The sequence below is a fragment of the Anticarsia gemmatalis genome, chromosome 22 (assembly GCF_050436995.1).
Source record: "Anticarsia gemmatalis isolate Benzon Research Colony breed Stoneville strain chromosome 22, ilAntGemm2 primary, whole genome shotgun sequence".
Taxonomy (NCBI): Eukaryota; Metazoa; Arthropoda; class Insecta; order Lepidoptera; family Erebidae; genus Anticarsia; species Anticarsia gemmatalis.
The window spans coordinates 5787518-5808993 of NC_134766.1; the positions used below are offsets into that span (position 1 = coordinate 5787518).

At 34.0% G+C, this 21476-nt stretch overlaps 1 protein-coding gene across 2 annotated transcripts in view; it reads right to left on the reverse strand.

The window, feature by feature from the left end:
• TfAP-2 (transcription factor AP-2) overlaps positions 1-20945 on the reverse strand; it is a 64813-nt gene extending 43868 nt beyond the window's left edge. Inside the window, exons 1-2 of one of the 2 annotated variants that reach the window (XM_076129542.1) lie at positions 20677-20945; positions 3726-3840 (exon numbers count right to left, since the gene is read on the reverse strand). In XM_076129542.1, coding sequence (XP_075985657.1) covers positions 3726-3785 — 60 coding nt within the window. In that variant the 5' untranslated portion in view covers positions 3786-3840; positions 20677-20945. The remainder of the gene's footprint in view (positions 1-3725; positions 3841-20676) is intronic. The other variant, XM_076129543.1, reaches the window with a different exon arrangement.
• Between the last annotated feature and the right edge of the window lie 531 nt (positions 20946-21476).

The window sequence follows — 21476 nt, forward strand, 5'->3', positions numbered from 1 at the left end:
ACAATTATTTGTGGATCGCACAAATAATTGTCCCGTGTGGGAATCGAACCCACGACCTCCCGTTGCAGTGGTAGTGGCGTAGCGACCTAAACCACTGCGCCACGGAGGCAGTCGCTGACTGCACAAGCGGCGCTTACTGCATTGTTTCATGTCATTAATATAAGATCCGTGATACGATCTACAGATACGACATGCTCGCTTTGTCCTCACTGCCTTACGCTTTCTCTTTAACAAGCGAGCTGATATCATATCATGTTTGTAATTTGTCCATCGTTAAGTTAGACCTTTTCTATCGTTATGGATGGTGCTGATATTGTATTTTAAAAGACCTTTCTAGATATATGTTGTTTGGTAAATACTTTTTGATTTTCTTAATTTGTTTTACGTAATTTGTATATTCCACCAACTAATCTTACCTATTTACTATAAGTATATTGATTGTCGTAAAAAAGTTCTTCGATCACGACCATTTTAAATGTTGTAAAATTGATTCAGTGTATATCATTATTCCTCTAACACTTATTAACAAAAGGAAACTTTTTTGGAATATGCTGAAAATTTCAAATGTTATTTTTACTATAAGTTTATTACGTTTAGTACAATTTCAGTACAAACCAGAGAGTTACAGAGAATTTTGTAACGACTTCAACGTGCATGCTTATTTACTAGGTATAAGATTACAAAATATAGCTTTGTTTTAATTTATTCTTTACTTTTCAAAAAATATACTACAACTTCATATATATACAGGGTGTCCCATAACTCAACGATAATCCGTGACAGGATGAAAGGCCAAGTCATACCGGTTCTAGGAAAAAAATAAAAAAATTCCATATCACTTAGTTCAGCAATAATAGACACTTTTCAAAAAAGTTGAAATTTCACACCCTTGGTCGCATTTTCAAGTCCTGTGATCACGAATGTCACAATTTCGCTGTGTTTTTTTGAATTTCGTGATCTTCATTAAATATGCTATTAATCGTAAAACAAATTAATGCACAAAACATTGTTAATTTAATAAAAAAAGTTAAGTTTTAGTGAGTCATGGTTCACAAAAATATCGTTAGTTAACTTTGACCCTTCATATTGAAAAAAAAATGTACTACACTACCCTTGGCAAGTTATTTCAAAAGTTGGCGCATTTAATCAAGATTTCAAAACTGTGCAACACTTGTCACTTTTCTTGCCATTAAAAATATTATTTTTATTTGAACGACGAGTATACTCGAAAATGGACGAACGCAGTGGTACAATTGTATGGCCTCCTCGTTCCCCCGATCTTAATCCAGTAGATATTTTTTACTGGGAATGTATAAAATAAAAAGTCTATTCAAAATCAATACAAAATCTATCAGAACTTCGCCAGAAAATTGACACAGCGTCAGAAGAAATAAATGCAAGGAATTTTGCTTGACTGGTGCAAAGATCTTTTGTACGCCGTTGCAGAGCCTGTATTCGTGCCAGAGGAAAGCAATTATTTTTAGTAAAGATGTAATTGAGTCAGTCCATAACCAATATTTAATGTAATAAACATAATAGGTAATGATAATAAAAAAAAAAGAATGAACGAACCATCGTTCTTATTAAATTATTCTCCTTAAACTAAAGTAATTCCGAATTGTTTTCCTCTGGCACGAATACAGGCTCTGCAACGCCTTACAAAAGACCTTTGCACCAGTCAAGCAAAATTCCTTGCATTTATTACCTCTGACGCTGTGTCAATTTTCTGGCGAAGTTCTGATAGATTTTGTATTGATTTCGAATAGAGTTTTTCTTTTACGCATTCCCAGTAAAAAATATCTACTGGATTTAGATCGCGGGAACGAGGACGCCATACAATTGTACCACTGCGTTCGTCCATTTTCGAGTATACTCGTCGTTCAAATAAAAATAATATTTTTAATGGCAAGAAAAGTGACAAGTGTTGCACAGTTTTGAAATCTTGATTAAATGCGCCAACTTTTGAAATAACTTGCCAAGGGTAGTGTAGTACATTTTTTTTTCAATATGAAGGGTCAAAGTTAACTAACGATATTTTTGTGAACCATGACTCACTAAAACTTAACTTTTTTTATTAAATTAACAATGTTTTGTGCATTAATTTGTTTTACGATTAATAGCATATTTAATGAAGATCACGAAATTCAAAAAAACACAGCGAAATTGTGACATTCGTGATCACAGGACTTGAAAATGCGACCAAGGGTGTGAAATTTCAACTTTTTTGAAAAGTGTCTATTATTGCTGAACTAAGTGATATGGAATTTTTTTATTTTTTTCCTAGAACCGGTATGACTTGGCCTTTCATCCTGTCACGGATTATCGTTGAGTTTTGGGACACCCTGTATAACTGTATTTCGTCACAATATTTTCTATCAAATAATTCAATGTTTTTGTTAGAATACAGCCGTCATAACATTCGTCATTGTGATCGGCCCACGCGCTATGATTAACACGCTCCTGTCAGATAGTGTGACTCTCTGAGAATATAAATTAATATTGTAAATAAACAGTTATGTGACATCTATTGACGTTGTGTTATTATACTTTTACGCAGGCTGGTTGAGATGTATTAATGGTTAATTAAATGTAAGAACTAATTTAATAAAATTGTGGCTGGCGTATGCTGACCGAAGATCAATGATAAACGATGAAAAGGATCTTCTGGAAATAGAGTCTTCTGCTTAGCAAAACAATTTCTCTCTAAAATAACGAATGGTTACGAAGTAATCATCATGAAAACAGAAATAGAGATAGAAACACAGAATAACTTTTTATTCGGGTTGTGTATGTAAAAAAATACTGGCGGGAACACTTCGTAGTGCTGCCATCTGTCGGAATTTCCATTAAGCGGCTTGCTATGCTATGGAAATTTCCGAATGTTAGTAATCAAAAACTGAATTATAAACGATTGAATAAAATGAAATCATGATTTTACTGTATCAAAGCAATGATTGAAGATGAAACCACTTGATCTCGCCTTGATTCGATTAACTTGTAACATCATCATTTTGACAGCAGTTTGACAGTTTTATAACAAGCTATTCCTTCATAGCCATGAAATCAGGGTCACTTTCGTGCAAAGTTGAGAGGGGCTCTTCACTATTGTGGAGTAGTGAGTGAGTGGGCGACCACGAGGTCACCAGTTCATCGCCGTGTCAACAAGACCTACACTTCACGTGTCAATGGCTCGCGCTCGGACAATAAGCTGTTGATTTGTAACGATAATTGCTTTTTATGATTACTCTACGATGATGTGCAGATTTTTTCGGTTTGTTGATCTGAATATTAGGGTCTAATTGATTTTTGTTCCGATACTATGTTTCATATGTACCATCAATAAATTAAACGTTCAAATGAAATAATTAATATTCGAAATGAATAATTTCGTTGTAATAAAAGCTGTTCAAAATTATTAAATTACACACACATGTTGAGACATCTAGCGGCGAGTAGATTAACTAAGTCCAACAGTAGAATGTGTAATGCTATTGTGGTTCTCCATAAATGCAAGAGATGGCGCTTCCTATAAACCGGTATAAAACCATGATTAGAAAACATTATGTGGTTATTACTACATTTAGTAATCTTTTTTTATGTTATTCCTTTTGTATTTTTTGTTTCGGGCACACTTTTTAACAGTACAGTAAAGATTTTTTTATGAAATATCGTAGTAGCGTAATCTGTTGTTGAAGAGCAGTAAACTGTAGTTGAACAAGACTTACCCAGGTGGCGTTACTATCGTTGGACACGGTTTGAAAAGTAGGAACACACCGAAAAGTCATTTTTACTAAATATCACAAAATTGGTCAACTTCTAAATGAAAACTTCTTCTCACAGCTTACCTAGAACAAAACAAAACACTTACTTAGTGATACAAATAACAGCAGTTCTTAGTTTTAACTTTATTGAAATATTTTTTTACGTCTGACACATTCCTTAAGTTAAAATCATTTTTTTACAGATTATTATCCTTAAACATCGTGATGCAACCTTGCATGCCTGAGAGTTCTTTAGAGCAGTTTTTGAAGGTATGTAAAGTCCCCAACCCGCATTTGGCCAGCGTGGCGGATTCAAAGCCTAACCTCTCCCTCATTACGGGAGGAGATCCTGGGACATTAATGGGTTAAATTTATTCTAATTTATTACTACTTTTCTTTGTTTTATCTTTTATAATTTTAAATAGCAATCTCGTTCATTGAAATAACTTAAAATGTATGTTAGTACAGTTTGTTTTTATAGAATATTTTATAATAACTATCTGCCTAGCGTCTTTAAAATGCGTCATTCAAATTACTATGCGATATAATATAAAATATTGAACTATCATCATATAAGGTAAACGTGTGGTGAGTATTGATTTATAGATAAGATGCTGTGACGGGATAATTGACGGCAATCTTCATCACGTCCGTCAATGCCGGCTTTACAGACCTTATACACGAGGTTACTACACAGTTGTGTGGTGTACAGACAAAAATATGGAATTTAAAGATTATTTAATAAATGTTACGTAGTTATGTAGTTTGTTTTATAACTACACATAGATAAAATTAGTTCTGAAACACTTTTAGGAAACTCAACTTTTTTTCTACACAGATAAAATTAGGTCTTTACTTTTTTGGAAAGTCAACTTGCTTTACTATAAATAATTTAAACGTATGGCAAATTTTAAATGTAACTAAGGTGAATATCAGAAATGAAATCCTTTAATAACGGCGAAGAAAAGTATTTTACAATGGTCCGATCTAACTTTTTCAATTTCAAGCAACAAATCAATGATTTTGCCAAATTTATTCTATTTAACATAAAATTTAATAATCTTGTATTATCACTAGTAGTACAATCGTTTCCTGAAAATACCACAGAGTACATAGGAGGAAGTAAATATCTCTACATTTTTCTAATGTTTAAATACCTGATCACCTCTCGTCATCTACGTCATAATATAATATTATAATGTATAAGTATCTTAACACGAACTTACTGGAGCAATATAATTTGGATCGGTGTATGATTGGACTCTATAATTTTATACAGATTTAGTTCCGATATAAAATACCTCCGTGTGCCGCGTCTACTCACTTAAATGCATTTAAACTGCTGTTTTAAGTTATGAACTTGGATTTATTTTTATTTATTGAAATGTAGGAGTAAGAAGCAATGCTTGGATAATAATAAAAATCATGTAGGTACTTATTTTTTAGGAAATATTGGATGATTTATATAAAGCATTGTTATCTTTGCTGATGATATTCGTAAATGTTAAGAAATGTTGTTTTTTATTATTCAATTGAAATAAATTTAAGTATTTAAATGTCCTAACCACCACCTCAACAAAAATCCATTTTATAATTTACACCTAAGATTAAATAGACTACATAAAAATAATGGCCGAGAGTTAATATTGACAGGTAATTTTAACTTGTACGCAATCATTAAGCACAGATTTGAAGTGAAGATTTCTAGGCAGAGTGCGGCGCGGCCCGTGCCATGCCCGAGGCGGCGCGCGCACCTCCAACATTTTTTACAACTTACAACACCAAAAAAAGAAAAAAATAAAAGCGGCGATTCAACTTTGTGCTCTATAGTCAAGTGATTAAGTCCACTTTTCGATAACAGATGTCGCTTTTTTAGAATTTCTTTTTTGTGAGCCACAGACATCAAGAATTTTATGCCTCATTGTAGAACATACTGAGTTATTATTATCTTTAGTATTTTTTGCGTGTTTCGGAAAGATTAATTAGTATATTTGCGGAATGTAGCTCGTGTTAGCACACAGAATAGATTTTAGATGTAATGTGATATTAAATACAATTATTGCAGACAGCTTGGTAAATGTACTAATGGCTGTCTACGTTTTTCCATAACGGATTTTGTTCTCTGAATTCTGTAATTGAATTTAAATTGTATCAGAGACCTACTTATTAAAGTAACAATCTAACTTTACGTCTTTCCGTTGTATCTGTGTAGTAGTTTATAAAATTAATGCTGTACGCATTGCTTTTTTATTTATTTAAAATTAAAAATTGATTATAATGTCAGTTTCGATGTAAAATTGAAGGCTGCTACAGGAAATTATTATTTTCTAAGCATCAGTCCTAAAATAACGTACGTGCAATCAATAAAGTTACAAATCTCTTGATATTACTATAATCAATTTGGTTACAATTTTAAATTAAAACCAATTTTTCGATGCACGTAAAACGGAAGTCAAAATTAACTGAAACTGAAGCACAAAAGGGCTTTAGTACAAGAATCGTGTTAATTAAAAACATACTCTATTCCTCTACAAATAGAGTTTGAATTTGTATAGAAAAGGCTTATTGAAAATGGTAGCCCGTTCCATTTCAACATTCCGAATGTTCTTTTTTAAATTCTGCTTCTTTTTAAATTACCAGTGTTTTGTGTTTTTATTTTCATTCGTTCATGTCAGTGTTAAAATGCTTTATGAAATGTTTTGATAGTGATTACTTTTATCAAGAGAATTATTGTGATAAAATTAGGAGGCATCACGTACAAATGTTTAGTACCTTTTTGTATATAATTAAGCAAATAAGCCTTATATGAGAGGCTGAATAATATTTCTATATGTTTAGGTTCCTCAGGAAACGATGTAGGAATATAAGACAATAGAATTGTGATAGAGTCCGCATGCCTGTGTGCATCTCAAGGAAATATTGCTTAAAAATGAGGTTCTGTGTCTTTTATTTAAAGTAACTGAATTGTTGACTAAGTAATTTTTGGAAACAAAATAAAATGTTAGTTCTTGCTCTTGTGGTATTTTAGAAATAACATTTTATCTTAATTATTATCCATTTAGATAAAAAAAGCTTCTAAAAATATAAAACATTTAACCCAACGTTAATCCCACAGATAATCTAAAAACAGATTAACAAATTCCACAACAGAATTTAAAGAGGTTGATTCAAAAAGTTTATATTGCGGGTCTGTTGTCGCGGCGGTTGCGGGGCGTGGCTGTTTGTGATCGATGTCTGTGCCTCGCACTGTACTGCGGGCTTGGCGCGAGATTGATTTGAAAATAGAACTCGCAACACTGACAGGAGTGACAGCTTGTTAGAATTTCTCTTAAAGCTTTTTTTTAAAGTGATTTTTCATACTGTTTATGGTTTAATAGTTGTTTAGCTTTAAAAAATCTATTTCTATTTTATTTTGCTGCTGTATGCGTTCAACAGCTGCATATCATAACAAAGATCTAAGTTTTGTTAAATATAATGCCAATAATCTAAGGCTGATCTATCATAGGTGACAGTCGCTTAGTATTATCAAGTTTTCCGTGAAAATGCGCAAAACTGTTCATTAAAATGCTACAGATGATTACATTAACATAATATTGTAGCAGTAAAAACAGAAACAGTGACAAAGAGCCTACGAAATGAGTTATTTTTTTATTTAATTTCAGAAAAGTTTCATTCAATCATTGTAAGATATCAAATTGTTTGGGTTAATTTTTTTCAGAAAGTAGTTCTGAATAAAAAACTTATTGTTAATATTGTGTTTTTAAGAGCGAGAGAGTGGTTTGTAAGTTATTGCTAATGATTTAAAGGAAGCCATATCTTAGCGTTTGTTTTTGTTAGTTAGTTCTGACGTTGATGTATGCGCTCGGAAACAATTAAAATTGATGTCAGTGTCCTTTTAAAACAAAGCCTTGTTTTGTACAAAATTTAACCCTTTTAAAAACATGGTAACGGATACATAGCAACTTCACTGAATTGGAGAAATCTCTAATTTTGTAAAGTCTAAAGTTTAGAAAATTGGCGGGATAGATGACAAACATAGAGTCCTGACGGTAGACAGTCTTTAGGAAGGAAACCAGGTATTGTTGCGATACAACAGAAACCAAAATTCTAGGCTAAAGATCTTTCTAAATACTTTGACTTTTAGATACCTACTACATACGTGGAGAAGCTGACAAAATAACCTTCAAAGATTTCCTTAAAATTCTCAGTCAGGCAAGCTGCTATTACACTCTACCGTTACAAAACTCCCTATCTTTACAAAACACTTTAAATCTGTATAAAACGTTCACCAAACACTTAAAAAAAGGCCTATCAGTAGCAGATATAAAAAGGTAATTAAACCTCGATATAAATGAGTTTCCTCCCATGCAGTTAGCGCTGCGGCCCGCGTTACGTGGCGCCGCCTCCGTTACGATAAACATCGAACACACCCGTGTTACGCGACACGGTCAACAGTCACGACCTCTTTAAAAGGTAGCTTTATTACTAAAGCTATCTTAAAGTAATGAACCTACTAAATAATAGCTTTATAAATAGTAGTTATATTAATAAAATAGTAGTTTTGTTACTAAAATAGTAGCTTTGTTACTAAAACAGTAGCTAATTTAGGACCTAAAAGTGTATTATGGGAGTTATGGGTTAACTCGATAGATAGAATTATGTACAAATGTTTTTTTGATTTTTTAATGTAATTTTATCTGAATATGTCACAGGCTTTTTGATTCTTAAAACTGGATCAGTAATTTAACTTAGAGCCTTTATTTTTTAATGTAAAAAATGGAGCCTTTTTTCAATCAGAAAAAATATAATGGTGTTGTATTTATTATAGTCCTAAAGGAGATCTTAATTAGTTATTTTACATGGCTTTTAATCTGATCTAAAGCTAGCAAAGTTAACTGTTCTGAAGTGCCCTAGAGTATTATAAAAACATTTCATATTACATTTTAGAAACATACCGTATTTAAAACTATCTCCTAGGCAACTCCAATTATCAACCTAATAAATCTTCAAAAAATTTCAATTTCCTAAAACCATCAATTAAGGGTATAATATAAAGAAGTCTTATAAACCGTGGCCGGGTACGTCATTACCGTGTTACGCGGGAGATGGACGCGTGCGCGAGTCACGACGCGACGCCATGAGCCGAGGTAATACACGAACAACTACTTGATTAACTCTTATACACAATTATTATTATTATGTGATGTATAGAGTTAAGCAGTTTTGGAAATTAGTATTGTTTGTGTAAGGAGTGTTTTTAGATTTATAGAAAGAATGAATGGTAGAAGAGTGTGGAGGTCTAAGGGTTTCAGCAGTGTCACACGAAAATGGGTAAATAATAAGATCTTGTTTAAGGTTCTGAAATTGGATTGTTTTTTTTTTGTAACGCTGCTTATCCATCGGAACGCAGTGAGACTGTAGAGCGAAGGAACGCAGATATATAAGTCAAAAGCATTGCACAAGACTTTCCTTAATTGCTTCAATCCAATCGGTTAATATTCTTCGTCTCTTCACACTAGAGCCTCGCTTCGCACCACGAGACACGCAGACCTAATCAAGCAAAAATGCTGGAACTTATATTATACGCCACTAGCTTTCCGCCCGCAGCTTTACCCGTGTGGAATTTATTTCCCTTCAGAGTGGATTTCCCAAAAAAAAACTCTTAGGTACGATTCAGACCAACCGGCTAGCGTCGGCCCGCATCGGAACGGAGCCGTACGTGTGCCGCGGCAGCCGAACGTGTGCCGCGGCAGCCGAACGCGTCCGCCGGAGCTGTACCGCTACTGCGGTATGCGTACGGCTGCCGCGGTAGCCGTACGCGTGCCGCGGCAGCCGACAGCGTCCGCTGGAATCCAATCATATGTTTGGACTAAAGAAATTAGTGTTTCTTCCGTATCCATTTTTGATTTTAATATGTTAACTGTCGCTTGAAGAACACAACTTCAATGATTCGCTAGTTGCTGCACCGTAATCTCCGTTCGTATTTCACGACGCACAGCTGACCGGCTCCGAACGGACCCGACGGCAGCCGATTGGATGCCGACGGCGCCGTTCGGAGCCGGTCGGTGCCGGTCGGAGCCGGTCGGGGCCGGTCGGAGCCGGTCGGGGCCGGTCGGCCGTCGCGACAGGTCGCGACGCGTCGCGGGATGCCGACGGAGATAGCTATGCGTAAGTTGCTTGCAAATATGAACTGTATTTACTGTTGATACAATTCAATGTTCTTTACCGCATTGTAAAATGCCGCCCGGCCCGGCCCGACGCGAGCCGGTTGGTCTGAATCGTACCTTAGTGCTCTCTCACCTACACTCTTCAAGGAACATACATGCCAAATATCAGTTGCCTGCTCGGTAGTTACGGCTGTGGGTTGTCTTTCAGTTAATTATTCAGTAGCGGAACAGTTTTATATAAATAAAAGATTGATCATTCCAGAAATCCAATGAAATATGACCAATGAGAAAGTATACAAAAAAGTAATATTTCAACTCTACAACCAAAAACAAACGTCACAAAAAACAGCCATTAACTTTTTAGCATTACTTTTTAAAAATAAGGACAAAACCTCTTTTATCCTAATCTACAAAACTAAATGAATAGAGCGGGACAGGTGCATACGAGTGAGAGAGAACACAATAGTCTATTAACATAATTGATGGTTGTAAATCCGTAGGTGTCATGTCTTCCGGTATTCGAATATTAAAAACTTAATGTGAGTTGTTCAGGCTTGCTACACACGTATTCGACTCGGCATTAACCAGGCGGTAAAATCGAATATAATTTTGTTTTAGGTAAGAAAAACATCAATAATAATATATATATCGTTGGATAACTCACACACAGTAAAGATTAGATTAGATTAGATTAGATTCTTAAAATTATTAGTAAATAATAAAACCAAAAACAGTTGTAAAAATGACTATAAAAAATTATTTAAAATATGTAATATTCTGCCGGCCAGTTTAAAACATAAGTACCTATTATTAACCAACCAACATGGCAATCAAGAGCATAACCTGTCGCTCGTGTCGCATACACACGGCACAAGAACCAAAACCAGTGGTAGATACAATGTGCCTAGAGTTAATAATTATTATGGTGATAGAACTTTATCGAAACGCATACCATATGTAATGAACAGTTTACCTGTGGACATCGCAACAGAAAGAAATAAAAATAAGTTTTCTAAAAAATTAAAAAAGTATCTATTTAGTAGTTTATAAATATCTATAAACATACATACAAATATACATGTATAAAACACAAGCTACTGAACCATATAATATTACTCTTATACATACAATATAAATACATTATAATACATAAACTTATAATATATAATCAAAGCTCTTATACAATATATACATATATGTACATCTTAAGTACTGCTATAATTAAATGAGACTCGACCGTGTCCACAGACAAACTGTTCAAACAGTTTTGTGGACCATAAGTATAAGTTTCATGTAAGAAACACTGTTTTAATAATAATAAATAAATAAATAAATAATAATAAGCTCAAAACAGATACTCGTGCTCATCACACAAATACTTGTTCCGGTTGGGATTCGAATCCACCACACTCGGCGCTACGGTGATTGTAGCGTAGTGACAACTATAATTGCCAATCGAGCAGTTAAAAGTTGATATCGCCGCGCCTGGAAGGAATCTGAATTATGACGATCGGACTCGAAGGAACTTTACTGATTGACGTAAGCCGTATCCTAGTGTAGTAGTTACGGGTCGGCTTTTTCGTTGCACAAATACTGCCGAATTGAATGATTGGTTGAACCAGAAGAATGACTCGATCGGCACAAGCTAAGCCAGGGCAGTAATTGCTCCGAGTCGGTCTTGTTGTTTGATAAATACTGCCGAATCGACCATGCCGACCCGAATATGTGTGTAGAAAGCCTTATAGGATGTAGGATTGTTTCCACTGCTGGCTATTAGCTGTCAACGGAAGAAGAAAAATTACAGATTTAGTACAATATGGTCCTTTTTAGTTAAGAATATTTTTGATTTACTTTTTCCTTAGTAAACATGAAGAAATTAAGCACAAAGCTCAATAAACTTACGGAGTTTCTGTTAGAACTATTTTCTTATTAGGTTATCGTTCCAGATAAATGTATTATTTTTTTATTATGTTACATTCCAAAGAAATGCACATGTATTTAAAGTCAAATGATCGTGGTTTTTTGTTATCTTGGAAAAGAAATTTCTGTTAAATAATAATAAAAATTAGAATATGTTTTCTACATTAGAAAAGACGAAAAGCTGTTCGTCTGACCTAGGAATCAAAATCGTGATTAGAGAACACCCGGACTATAAAAAATATTTTTCTGCCAACGACATAAAATCTATAAAATATTAATAGCTACGCTTAAATTACACCCAGGTATTATCTCTCGATATTCCTCAAGGCTCGCTTCACAATAATTATTTATTTTAATTACTAGAATGCGCGATGACAGACGTTTTCAGCTAATATATTCTGTGCCATAGTGAATGATGGGTAGGTGTGCCAACTTATTGTGTCGAATTATGGATGTTTGTTTTTTTTATCTGTCAAAGTACATAAATGGCTTTTTGGTCAGTTAAATTTTGTTTTTAAGAAAATTGGGTAATAATGGAATGAAAATTTTTGGATGTATAATTATATTAAAGCAATAGAAATTTGTAGGGATCTATTGATGTGTTCTGGTCTCTAGGACCTACTTCTATGGGATAAAGACGTGATTTTATGTATATTCAGTTTGTTGCCCTATTTCTAATCGCATTGCATTTGAATATGAGAACATCTGAACTTTTCTTCACGATACTATAGTCATTAATATATTTTTGTATACATATTTATACATTGTTTTAAATTAAAACTATTAAAGGCAATCACAAAAAAATCGGGTAGTCCACCAATTTACTACCTTCTCAATTCAAAATACTCTCTACAGTGTTGCCAAAGACAAAAGTATCCGCAAAAAAAGGTTTTATTTTAATTTCGATTCGATATTATTGGGGTATATTACAATGAAAGTGGCTCATTTGGATGGAAGGAACAATAAAGGTATTATTTATGGTACGTGATGGTCAGCACAGTGGTACAATGCGAGTTTGGACATTAGTGGCCTGCAATCATGTTCCTTTTAATAAATAGGTTGCTATATTTTTAAGATTTTTTGGTTTTGATTGATCAATTGTTCAGTTTGGGCGTACAGTCAGGAGCACATATATGTATATTTGACTGTTATTTCACGTTCCTCAATGTCAAACTTTCTGTATAATGTACATACACCTAAATAACAGTAGGTTTGTGAATTTTGAAAGCAATTAAAAATACGAAAAATCCAAATTGTAGTATATGCTTCCCTCTGTAGGGAATGCACACTAAAATATGGTCATACGTATTAGTTACAATTCACAGGACTTCGGTATTAATAGTATTAATTTTCATTCAATTCACTTTTAAGCAGAATTCATAGGTAACTAATTCAATTTGGAGTGTTCAAAATCATTGCAACAATATCGTGACCATATGATAAAAGTTCATATTAAATTACGACAATAGCCTTCAATTTCTTAACTGGTCGACTTTACCTGTCAATCGGTTACATAATTTTAAATAATCAATTGTTTCAAACGTTTATTTAATGATTTATTATCTACTAGCTGACCCGCGCAACTTCGCTTGCGTCATTGCGACATGAGAGAGAATGGGTCAATTTTCCCCGTTTTTGTAACATTTCTCGTTGCTACTCTGCTCCTATTGGTCGTAGCGTGATGATATATGGCCTATAGCCTTCCTCGATAAATAGGCTATCTAACAGTGAAAGAATTTTTCAAATCGGACCAGTAGTTCTTGAGATTAGCGCGTTCAAACAAACAAACAAACAAACTCTTCAGCTTTATAATATTAGTATAGAAGTATAGATAATAGCAATTTTTGACAGCCATTCATTCGTCCCCACCTTTTTAGTGTTGCCAGTTATGCAAAAATACCGGTTGTCAATGTTGCCATAACTATTTTGACATTTACTTAAAGTCAGGTTAGAAAGTTAAATAACTCATTTATTTATCGCTTTTGTATTCAAATTGCTAGTTTAATAATACATTTTACGCCTTCTGTGGATAAAATTATTATTTAGTGTGAGCATCTGAATATAATATTGCAATGTGTGTATGAAATATAAAGATAGGTTATGGGCTGATAATATGTGGTTGTCATTTTTATGACATTGAATATAATAAGTATTAACGTAGGTTCTTTGGACCCTTAAGGGTAAAAATCTAATTCAAATTCAAATCATTTTATTGCTTACTAAGTTATATACAGAAGGATCTTATATTAGGGTAGTGACAAACTTAGTAGCCTTTTTCAGGCATTGCAATTTTTTACAGGGTATGGTGAGGTAAGTTATTTAAATTTTATCATTATGTCTAGATTATAGCTTCGTGTAAGTCGTGTGTATGTATTATGTATGTATGTAGTAAAGTATTTCCTCACGTTACAAAGGCGATAAATTCACTCGACGTTTTCAAAATATTAGTATTTTTTTACTGGGAATTAATATTTTATCCACGGAGCATATTCTCAACATTGGAACTCACAGTTAGTGTCTGTTACCAGCCAGCTACAAAATATTTCGGCTGCGTGCTCACACGCAACGGATTCGAATTCAAAAAAAGGTTGTGTTGGAAATGTGAAACATTTAAATTGCACGTTATTGCTACTGTGCACGCGGCCCTCGCCCAAATACTCCAACGTTGTAATTATGAACACCGATTTGCTCATCTCGATCCGATGTTCCCGCAAATAAAAATCCTTAGCAGCCTAATTCGTGGGAGTCAACCCTTGCTTAGCGTGAGAAAGAAACAAAGGGATTACTGGAAAGTAGGTAATAACAACCGGTCAACATATTTCCATAATTGATTTAGAGTTTTATGAATTATTAGCTCAATGCTTGAAAATGCCGATTTCTAAATTAAAATGAGATAATTGTATCGCGGTACGGATGCGCCGCGCGCGCGCCCCGCTGAGAGGTCGCGCTTCACAAAACAACGCCGTCAACCCGACTGTCAGTACGAGAGACGCAGAATGAGAAATGTTACCAGCCAGAAAAAAACACCATAGAATATTCATTCATAAAAGCGAGCCATTCAGGTTTAGAAATTAGTTTATTTTAATTACCCGGTGAGTGTATTGTTGTATTAATTATTGGTGCGCCGGTCGCGGCCGCATCCCCGCATCCTCCCAGCGGCTGGACAATATATTTTATTGTCTTTCTGTACGGTTGTGATTTATACATCTAGTTAGTAAGTTATTTGAATTTTAATTTAGACGAGTTTTAATGGGGTACGCTTGAATGGATTCTAATTAGAGGAAAACAACCGAACGGCATCGCATGAATAATGTCGGGTATAAATTCCGGTTATGGCTTAGAAAAGCGACGGCCGCACTCGGCCTGACCTCTGTATTAACCACACAATAGCTCCGTATTTGCTATAATAAATGTGCTATTACAAAAAGTGGACTTTGAAAAATTACTAGCCTTTTAACTGAATGTTTTGTTGATATTTCATAGTTTAAAAGTGTTGTTATGATAAGCTAACAATCGAACGTGCCACTCTCGTATTACTGACGCTCTAGTTCATCACTCGTACACTGCCCGTACAATAAAGGAATGATTTTAACAACGTGCATTATAAAGGAGCACTAACAACAAGAATTACGATTATTGTCGGGCATTAAACATTAAAATAAAAGCATCGTGTTCACCTCGCGACATTACTTGAAACTTATTTCATTAATTGTTCCACCATTCATCGGTTGTAAATCAAAATATTGAAAAACAACAACACGTTCATTTGGTCGGTGCGGTACCTACACTATTAAAAAAATAAAGATTTTATCCTTGTTCTTATTGCCTATTAAAATATAATATCGGCAATGATTATTGAAATTCGAATTTTGAGATAGCCAATTAGTTGATTCGAACGAGTTCAAATAATGTTCGTTATAGATTATGTTCGCTCTGTGGGCGGGGTCCGAGTGACATGTCGTTAAATCTTTTTGACAATAACTATTATGGAATGTTATACAAGTATAATAATACCTGTTTCGGACGCTTTATTATTTTCGCTGTTAGCATAAATAATGAATTAATCGTTTTTGCTTTTAATAAAGAAGGTTTGCGACTGTTGGTAGAGCAGTTTATTCAAGACTACAGATAAAAAAGTTCGTGACGACTATTTCTTAAAAATAAATGTCTCTATAAATGTTGATAGTAAATCTAGCTGAATATCTATAATGAATATATATTAGGTAATTAATTAGAGTGCTCTATAATTACAATAAAAATAAAAATGCAAGCTTTTATTTTATCCAGTCAATATGTCAAGAAATCGGTTACATATTATTGAAAATCTGATTTATTATGTTAGAGTCGGCGATGCTTTAATATAGAGAATTAAAGTCTACAAAAAGCAACGTATTCGTGTGTGGCGTTCATCAAAAATGCTATTATTTTTATTTGGCACCAGACAATTGAAGTCCAAATACTGTTATTCAAAAGGAGACAGGCGAAGCAAAATTAATTTGTTAAAATTATATTCCGAACACTGGCTGTATGGACGAAGGACGTCGGCCATTTCGCTCCTGTTCTAAATTCAAAATTGGAAATTAATGGCGGATTTGACAGGAGCTTTATTGTGCAGCTAATTTAAATCTTATCAAGGTAGCGATGACAGCGCCTTAATGGGATCGCGAACATAAAAAATATAATGCCTTTCATTTCGTTTGAAGATTTCCTTTTGTATTTTAATTCCCTTTTGTTTATGTGTAAATTAATTTTGTAATTTAACAATAAGAGTAGATTAGGTATTCTTAATTGCGTAATCTGTTTACTTTCAGTGTAATTCGTTCCGTTAAATGAGTATTTTTCTTTACAATTATCTCCGCAAAGTGTATTAAGTAGCAATTTTTATTTCTAAAATAGTCTATAAAATACAGTAGCTAAATTAATATGGTCAATTTAGCGATTTCGTTGGAAATAAAGTAAGTACAAATTAAAGTGATTGTAAAAATGCTTAAACAAACCTATATTTCGCAATTTACAGCGTTAACAGGGAACTAGTCAGCAAGCTAAACTCCGGGAAAAGAGGAATAAATACTACTGTCTAGACATAGAGGCAGTCAAAAGCATAAACTAGAAATAATATTTTCTTCTAATTTTGCGATGACGAAATGTTTTTTTTACTGCTAAAATCACCGCTGTCCTTCGCGCGTTGATGTCTTTTCACTGAAAAATGTTCACTGACTCGTATAACGAATACATCGTAGGTATTTTAATCAAAAGATTATTGCCCATTATTTTTCTTAAGACACGAACAAATTTGTTGATTCTTTCACGGTACTTTATGGCAAGCGCTGTTTTCGCCAATAAGCGTGACTGATGACTAACAATTATAAAAATTTAAGCGATTACTATCCCACTGCTGGGCAAAGGTATCCCAGAATGATGGAAGGGTCAGGCCTTGAGTCCACCACGCTGGACAAGGACGGGTTGAGGACTGTGTAGACCAAGAACTGTTTTAAAGACATTTTAAGCATGCAAGGTTTTATTCATCACGATGTTTTGATACACATAGCTTCGTGGAGTCACCGGTGTGTTGCCTTGGGTCAGACTATCGATCAGTTTTTTCAGTCCTAAGAACTGCTCATTGATTCGAAAATAAAAATAAGGAAACCCTATCAATTCGTTTTCCTTTCATTGCTTAACAATTATTACATTTTTCATAAAATTATCACCAGGTACCTACTACCTGCTGAAGTATCAGTTCAACATTTTTGATAATTAGCGTAAAAATCAAAAGATTTGCCGCCATTCACCGCCGGTAAAAAATCTCTTTAATTTAAACGGATTTTCATGTGGCTTTCTCGAATAGATAGGCACTAGAAAGAGCCTTTCCTGCGGGAGGTTTTAGTGTATAGTTTGTTAATTATTTGTCTAGAAGTATTTCTTTAAGCGGCTAAACGTGTTACGCCTGAAGTAGTTGCTAGTATAAAATAAGTGTATTATAAGAAATCAAGTTAGTGAGAATTCCGTGGAATCGTTTAAAAGCCGCCGGATGAGTTACGACGGATGATAGTTTGTACAAATTAGCGGATGTCACACCTCTCAGCTTTCTAAGAATATATATAATTGAGTACTTCATACCAAGACATACAAAGCATCTATAGTTTACATATCTATACTTACTTTAAAAACCCCGAAGAACTTGTTTATAAGACAAGACATACAATGTACAAGAGTCTACAGAATAACTATTTATATTTACTTTTAAAAAGAGGGAGAGCTTGTTTGTCTAATTGAGCTTATATAAGGAAATACTTAACAACTTAGTAAAGACCTTTGCTTCAGAGAGAGCCTTGTATGCAAAGTTTGCGACTGACGGAGGTATATATATTTTCCAGAATTTGGAATATCAGAGACACGCAGATTTATGCAACTGAAGGGCCTGTTTGATACAGCAACTTTATTTTTAAGAAAATACAGAATTCAATTTATATTACACTTGCCATGGTTTTTTACTAAACAAAATCAAAAATATTTCAATATTAAGAAGTAAGGCTTTATTCGGCTTATTTTATGAAGGACTACAAACGTGTAAACTGTAAACCATAGAGCAAACAGCTCTCTTTTTGTTTTAAAGTATAAACTAATTTAATTATTTAGCGCGTTTATAATGAACGAGCCATTTTTATTTTTAATAAACTTATGATGAAATAAAATAATGACGCAACAAAACAAATGTGATAGCCCAGAAGCAAAATACTTGAGTCATCAATGAGTCAGTCTGGAATCCAACGTTTTTTTTTTCAAAATTCTCCTCACAATATGAACGTTAATTAATTTCCTGCATAATTGAATTTCCTGTGTTCCTAAAATACTTTTCTATAGGTGAATTTTGGCGTTTAGTGTTCCTGAAAACAATTCTTTAAGGGATATAATGTTCCCAACCAGCGCTGGCCAGCGTGGTGGCTTCTAAGTTTACCCGCTGTCATTCCGGGGGAAGACCCTAGCCCAGCAGTGGGACAGTAGAAAGTCGAGTGCACTCAAAATAAATGGCTTTTACAATGCGGCTAATTCTTTTCGTCGTATTTTGGTTAAGACACAAGGAAAGGATTTTTTTTCTCAGTCAAAGGAATAGTAAAAAAGTAAATTACACGTGAACCGAGCCGCGCGGGTCAGCTTGTTAATTTGTTATAAAACATGCATCTTAATGCTGGAGCTAAAGGCTGATCTTTATTAAAAATAACGTGTTAATTTGATACATAAGATATTATTAACTTAATTTTACTTTTGACCACATTTTTATAATAAAAAGTGTTTTGGACGTTTCACATTGAGTAGCTAATTTGTAAACTACAATTAAAAGCCTATTTCCGTATTTCATAAACATAAACGTTATTATTCAAAATATAAGCTTCTTGGGTAAATAAACTGGTTTTTAATAATAAATGTAAATAATATTCTAATGTACATAGCTTGTATTACTTAAATAAGTAGAGAAGACGTCTTAATGTGGGCAATAAGATTTATAGTAATTAGCGTGTTTTACGTACGTACAGAATAAAGACCATAAAAGAAACAGTGTAGTATTTTATTTCTAATCAAATAATAAATATAAATATCATTGCACAACTCACACCCCGTAATTTGAATTTCTAAACTAAGCAGAGCTTGTACTATGGTAACTAACTGATAAACATACTCATATACTTCGAAATACATAAATAGGTAAATTCACTACCAATCTAAGAACGGATACTAATACTCATCACATAAGTATTTGTCTAGGCAGAGACCAGAGAATTGGTACGATCCTCACAAACTTCTCTTGCCTCATTAATTATCGATATTTTTCGTAAATTGCTACAAATTATATTTTTATTGCAAATTAAGTTAGACTTTTAATCGCTAAAATGAAAATAATACTAACATAATTGTGAATCTAAAACTTTTAGTACCTAGTAATTATAACATTTTAATATATTTTGTTAATAATTATACATTTTGAACCGTATAATTAAATAAATAAACGTAAAAACAACGGTTTTTGAAGTATTTTTATAAAAGCGAACTAGTTTTTTAAAGATACAAAGGGCTGTCGTGTAATTTGTGTCGGCGACCGGCAATTATGAGGTTTAAAGTATAAGTTAGAGATACTGGCCGTTTAATTATATATGAAGAATGTTTTGTGCCAGCCCTACGCAAGTGTGTTTCAAAGATGTTTTGTTTCATAATAATAGTTTGTCGTTGATATAAATTATTTTTTTTAAAAGTTTTTTCGTAGATGTTTGTTGTTTTTTTAGTATTTGTGTTATTCTAGTTGGGTTTTGTAATTAGTGTTTTTTAATTTATGTGGTGTAAGAGGTATTTATGTACTTTATGTTAACGGATGTTGAAGTTCTTTTTTTATAATCAATGTGTTCTTTTTTATTTCTTAGCGATAATTATGAATTATACTTTTTTTGTTTGTATTTTTTCATTTTTTTCTTGTTTAAGTATCAAATCTATTTTTAAAATTATACACAGATTTTATTAAGCACTTCTATTATTAATCAAGTTTTTTTTCCGAAAAGTTTTAAACCATTATTTTTCTTTAAAAATAATCACAAACTACTAAACCGCAATATATAATCACCGTAATAATCACATATTAAAAAACATCTCTATTCAAAATATTTAGACAAAATCATAACCCTGAAACGCTCTACGCGCAGTAATACCGCTGCACTTTCAGTACCAGTACCTATACACGGGATTATATCAAACGGTATCCATAACTCGACATAGCTTTACCCAGGGAATAACAGCACGCCAGGGAACATACACAAGCATAAATAAGTCAGATACATCCATACCTCACGATGACACTGCATATATAGGTTCATGCCGTGGCGTCGCACGTATATCTATACTAAGGCAAACATATCACAGAACGCACTGTATGTCTCTCATATGATCATATCACAACAACGCAAGTTCTATCATATATCCGGAACTAACTCTAGTATCGCACTTCCCTTTGTACTGTGGTACATCGCTATCGATTCGGTGAGGCCCCGGGCGACGCGCGTAGATCACAGAATCACGCGTACGAAATGTAATAATAATCGACCATCCCGCGGGCTTATCTGTAAACGACTGCAGGCGAAAAGGTTTTCGCTGGGGGCGAAACGCCGTGCGTAGCTCGAGGCTCCGCCCCGGGGAGCGCCATTGGCCAAAATGCGGTAGCGAGCCTCCACAACGCCTCCCCATTGGCTCCCCGGTAGCCGCCGGTGGGGGTACCGTGTCGCATCCACAGACAATATTTTGACGTTTTTTTACCGGCGCGGTGGCATTTCTCGTCGCGGCGATTAATTGTAATTCTTTATGGCTATTGTAGGGTTAAGTGAGCAGTTATACGTGACGTTTGTGTTCCATGTTTGTATAGCTCGTTGTGAGTGGCTCGGCCGAGTGGCACATTTGCGCGGGCGCATGCGTTTTGTTACAGTTTTTGTCAGTATTTGTGTAGGCTCGTTGTGTCCGCGTTTGGTTCTCTTTTTTACAATTTTATTGTTGATTCTCAACACTTGTTTACATTTCGTTTGAAAGGTTGTCTGTTCGATTGTTCCCATGTTTACTTACTCGAAGGTAAAAATATTTTCAATAGATTTTGCAA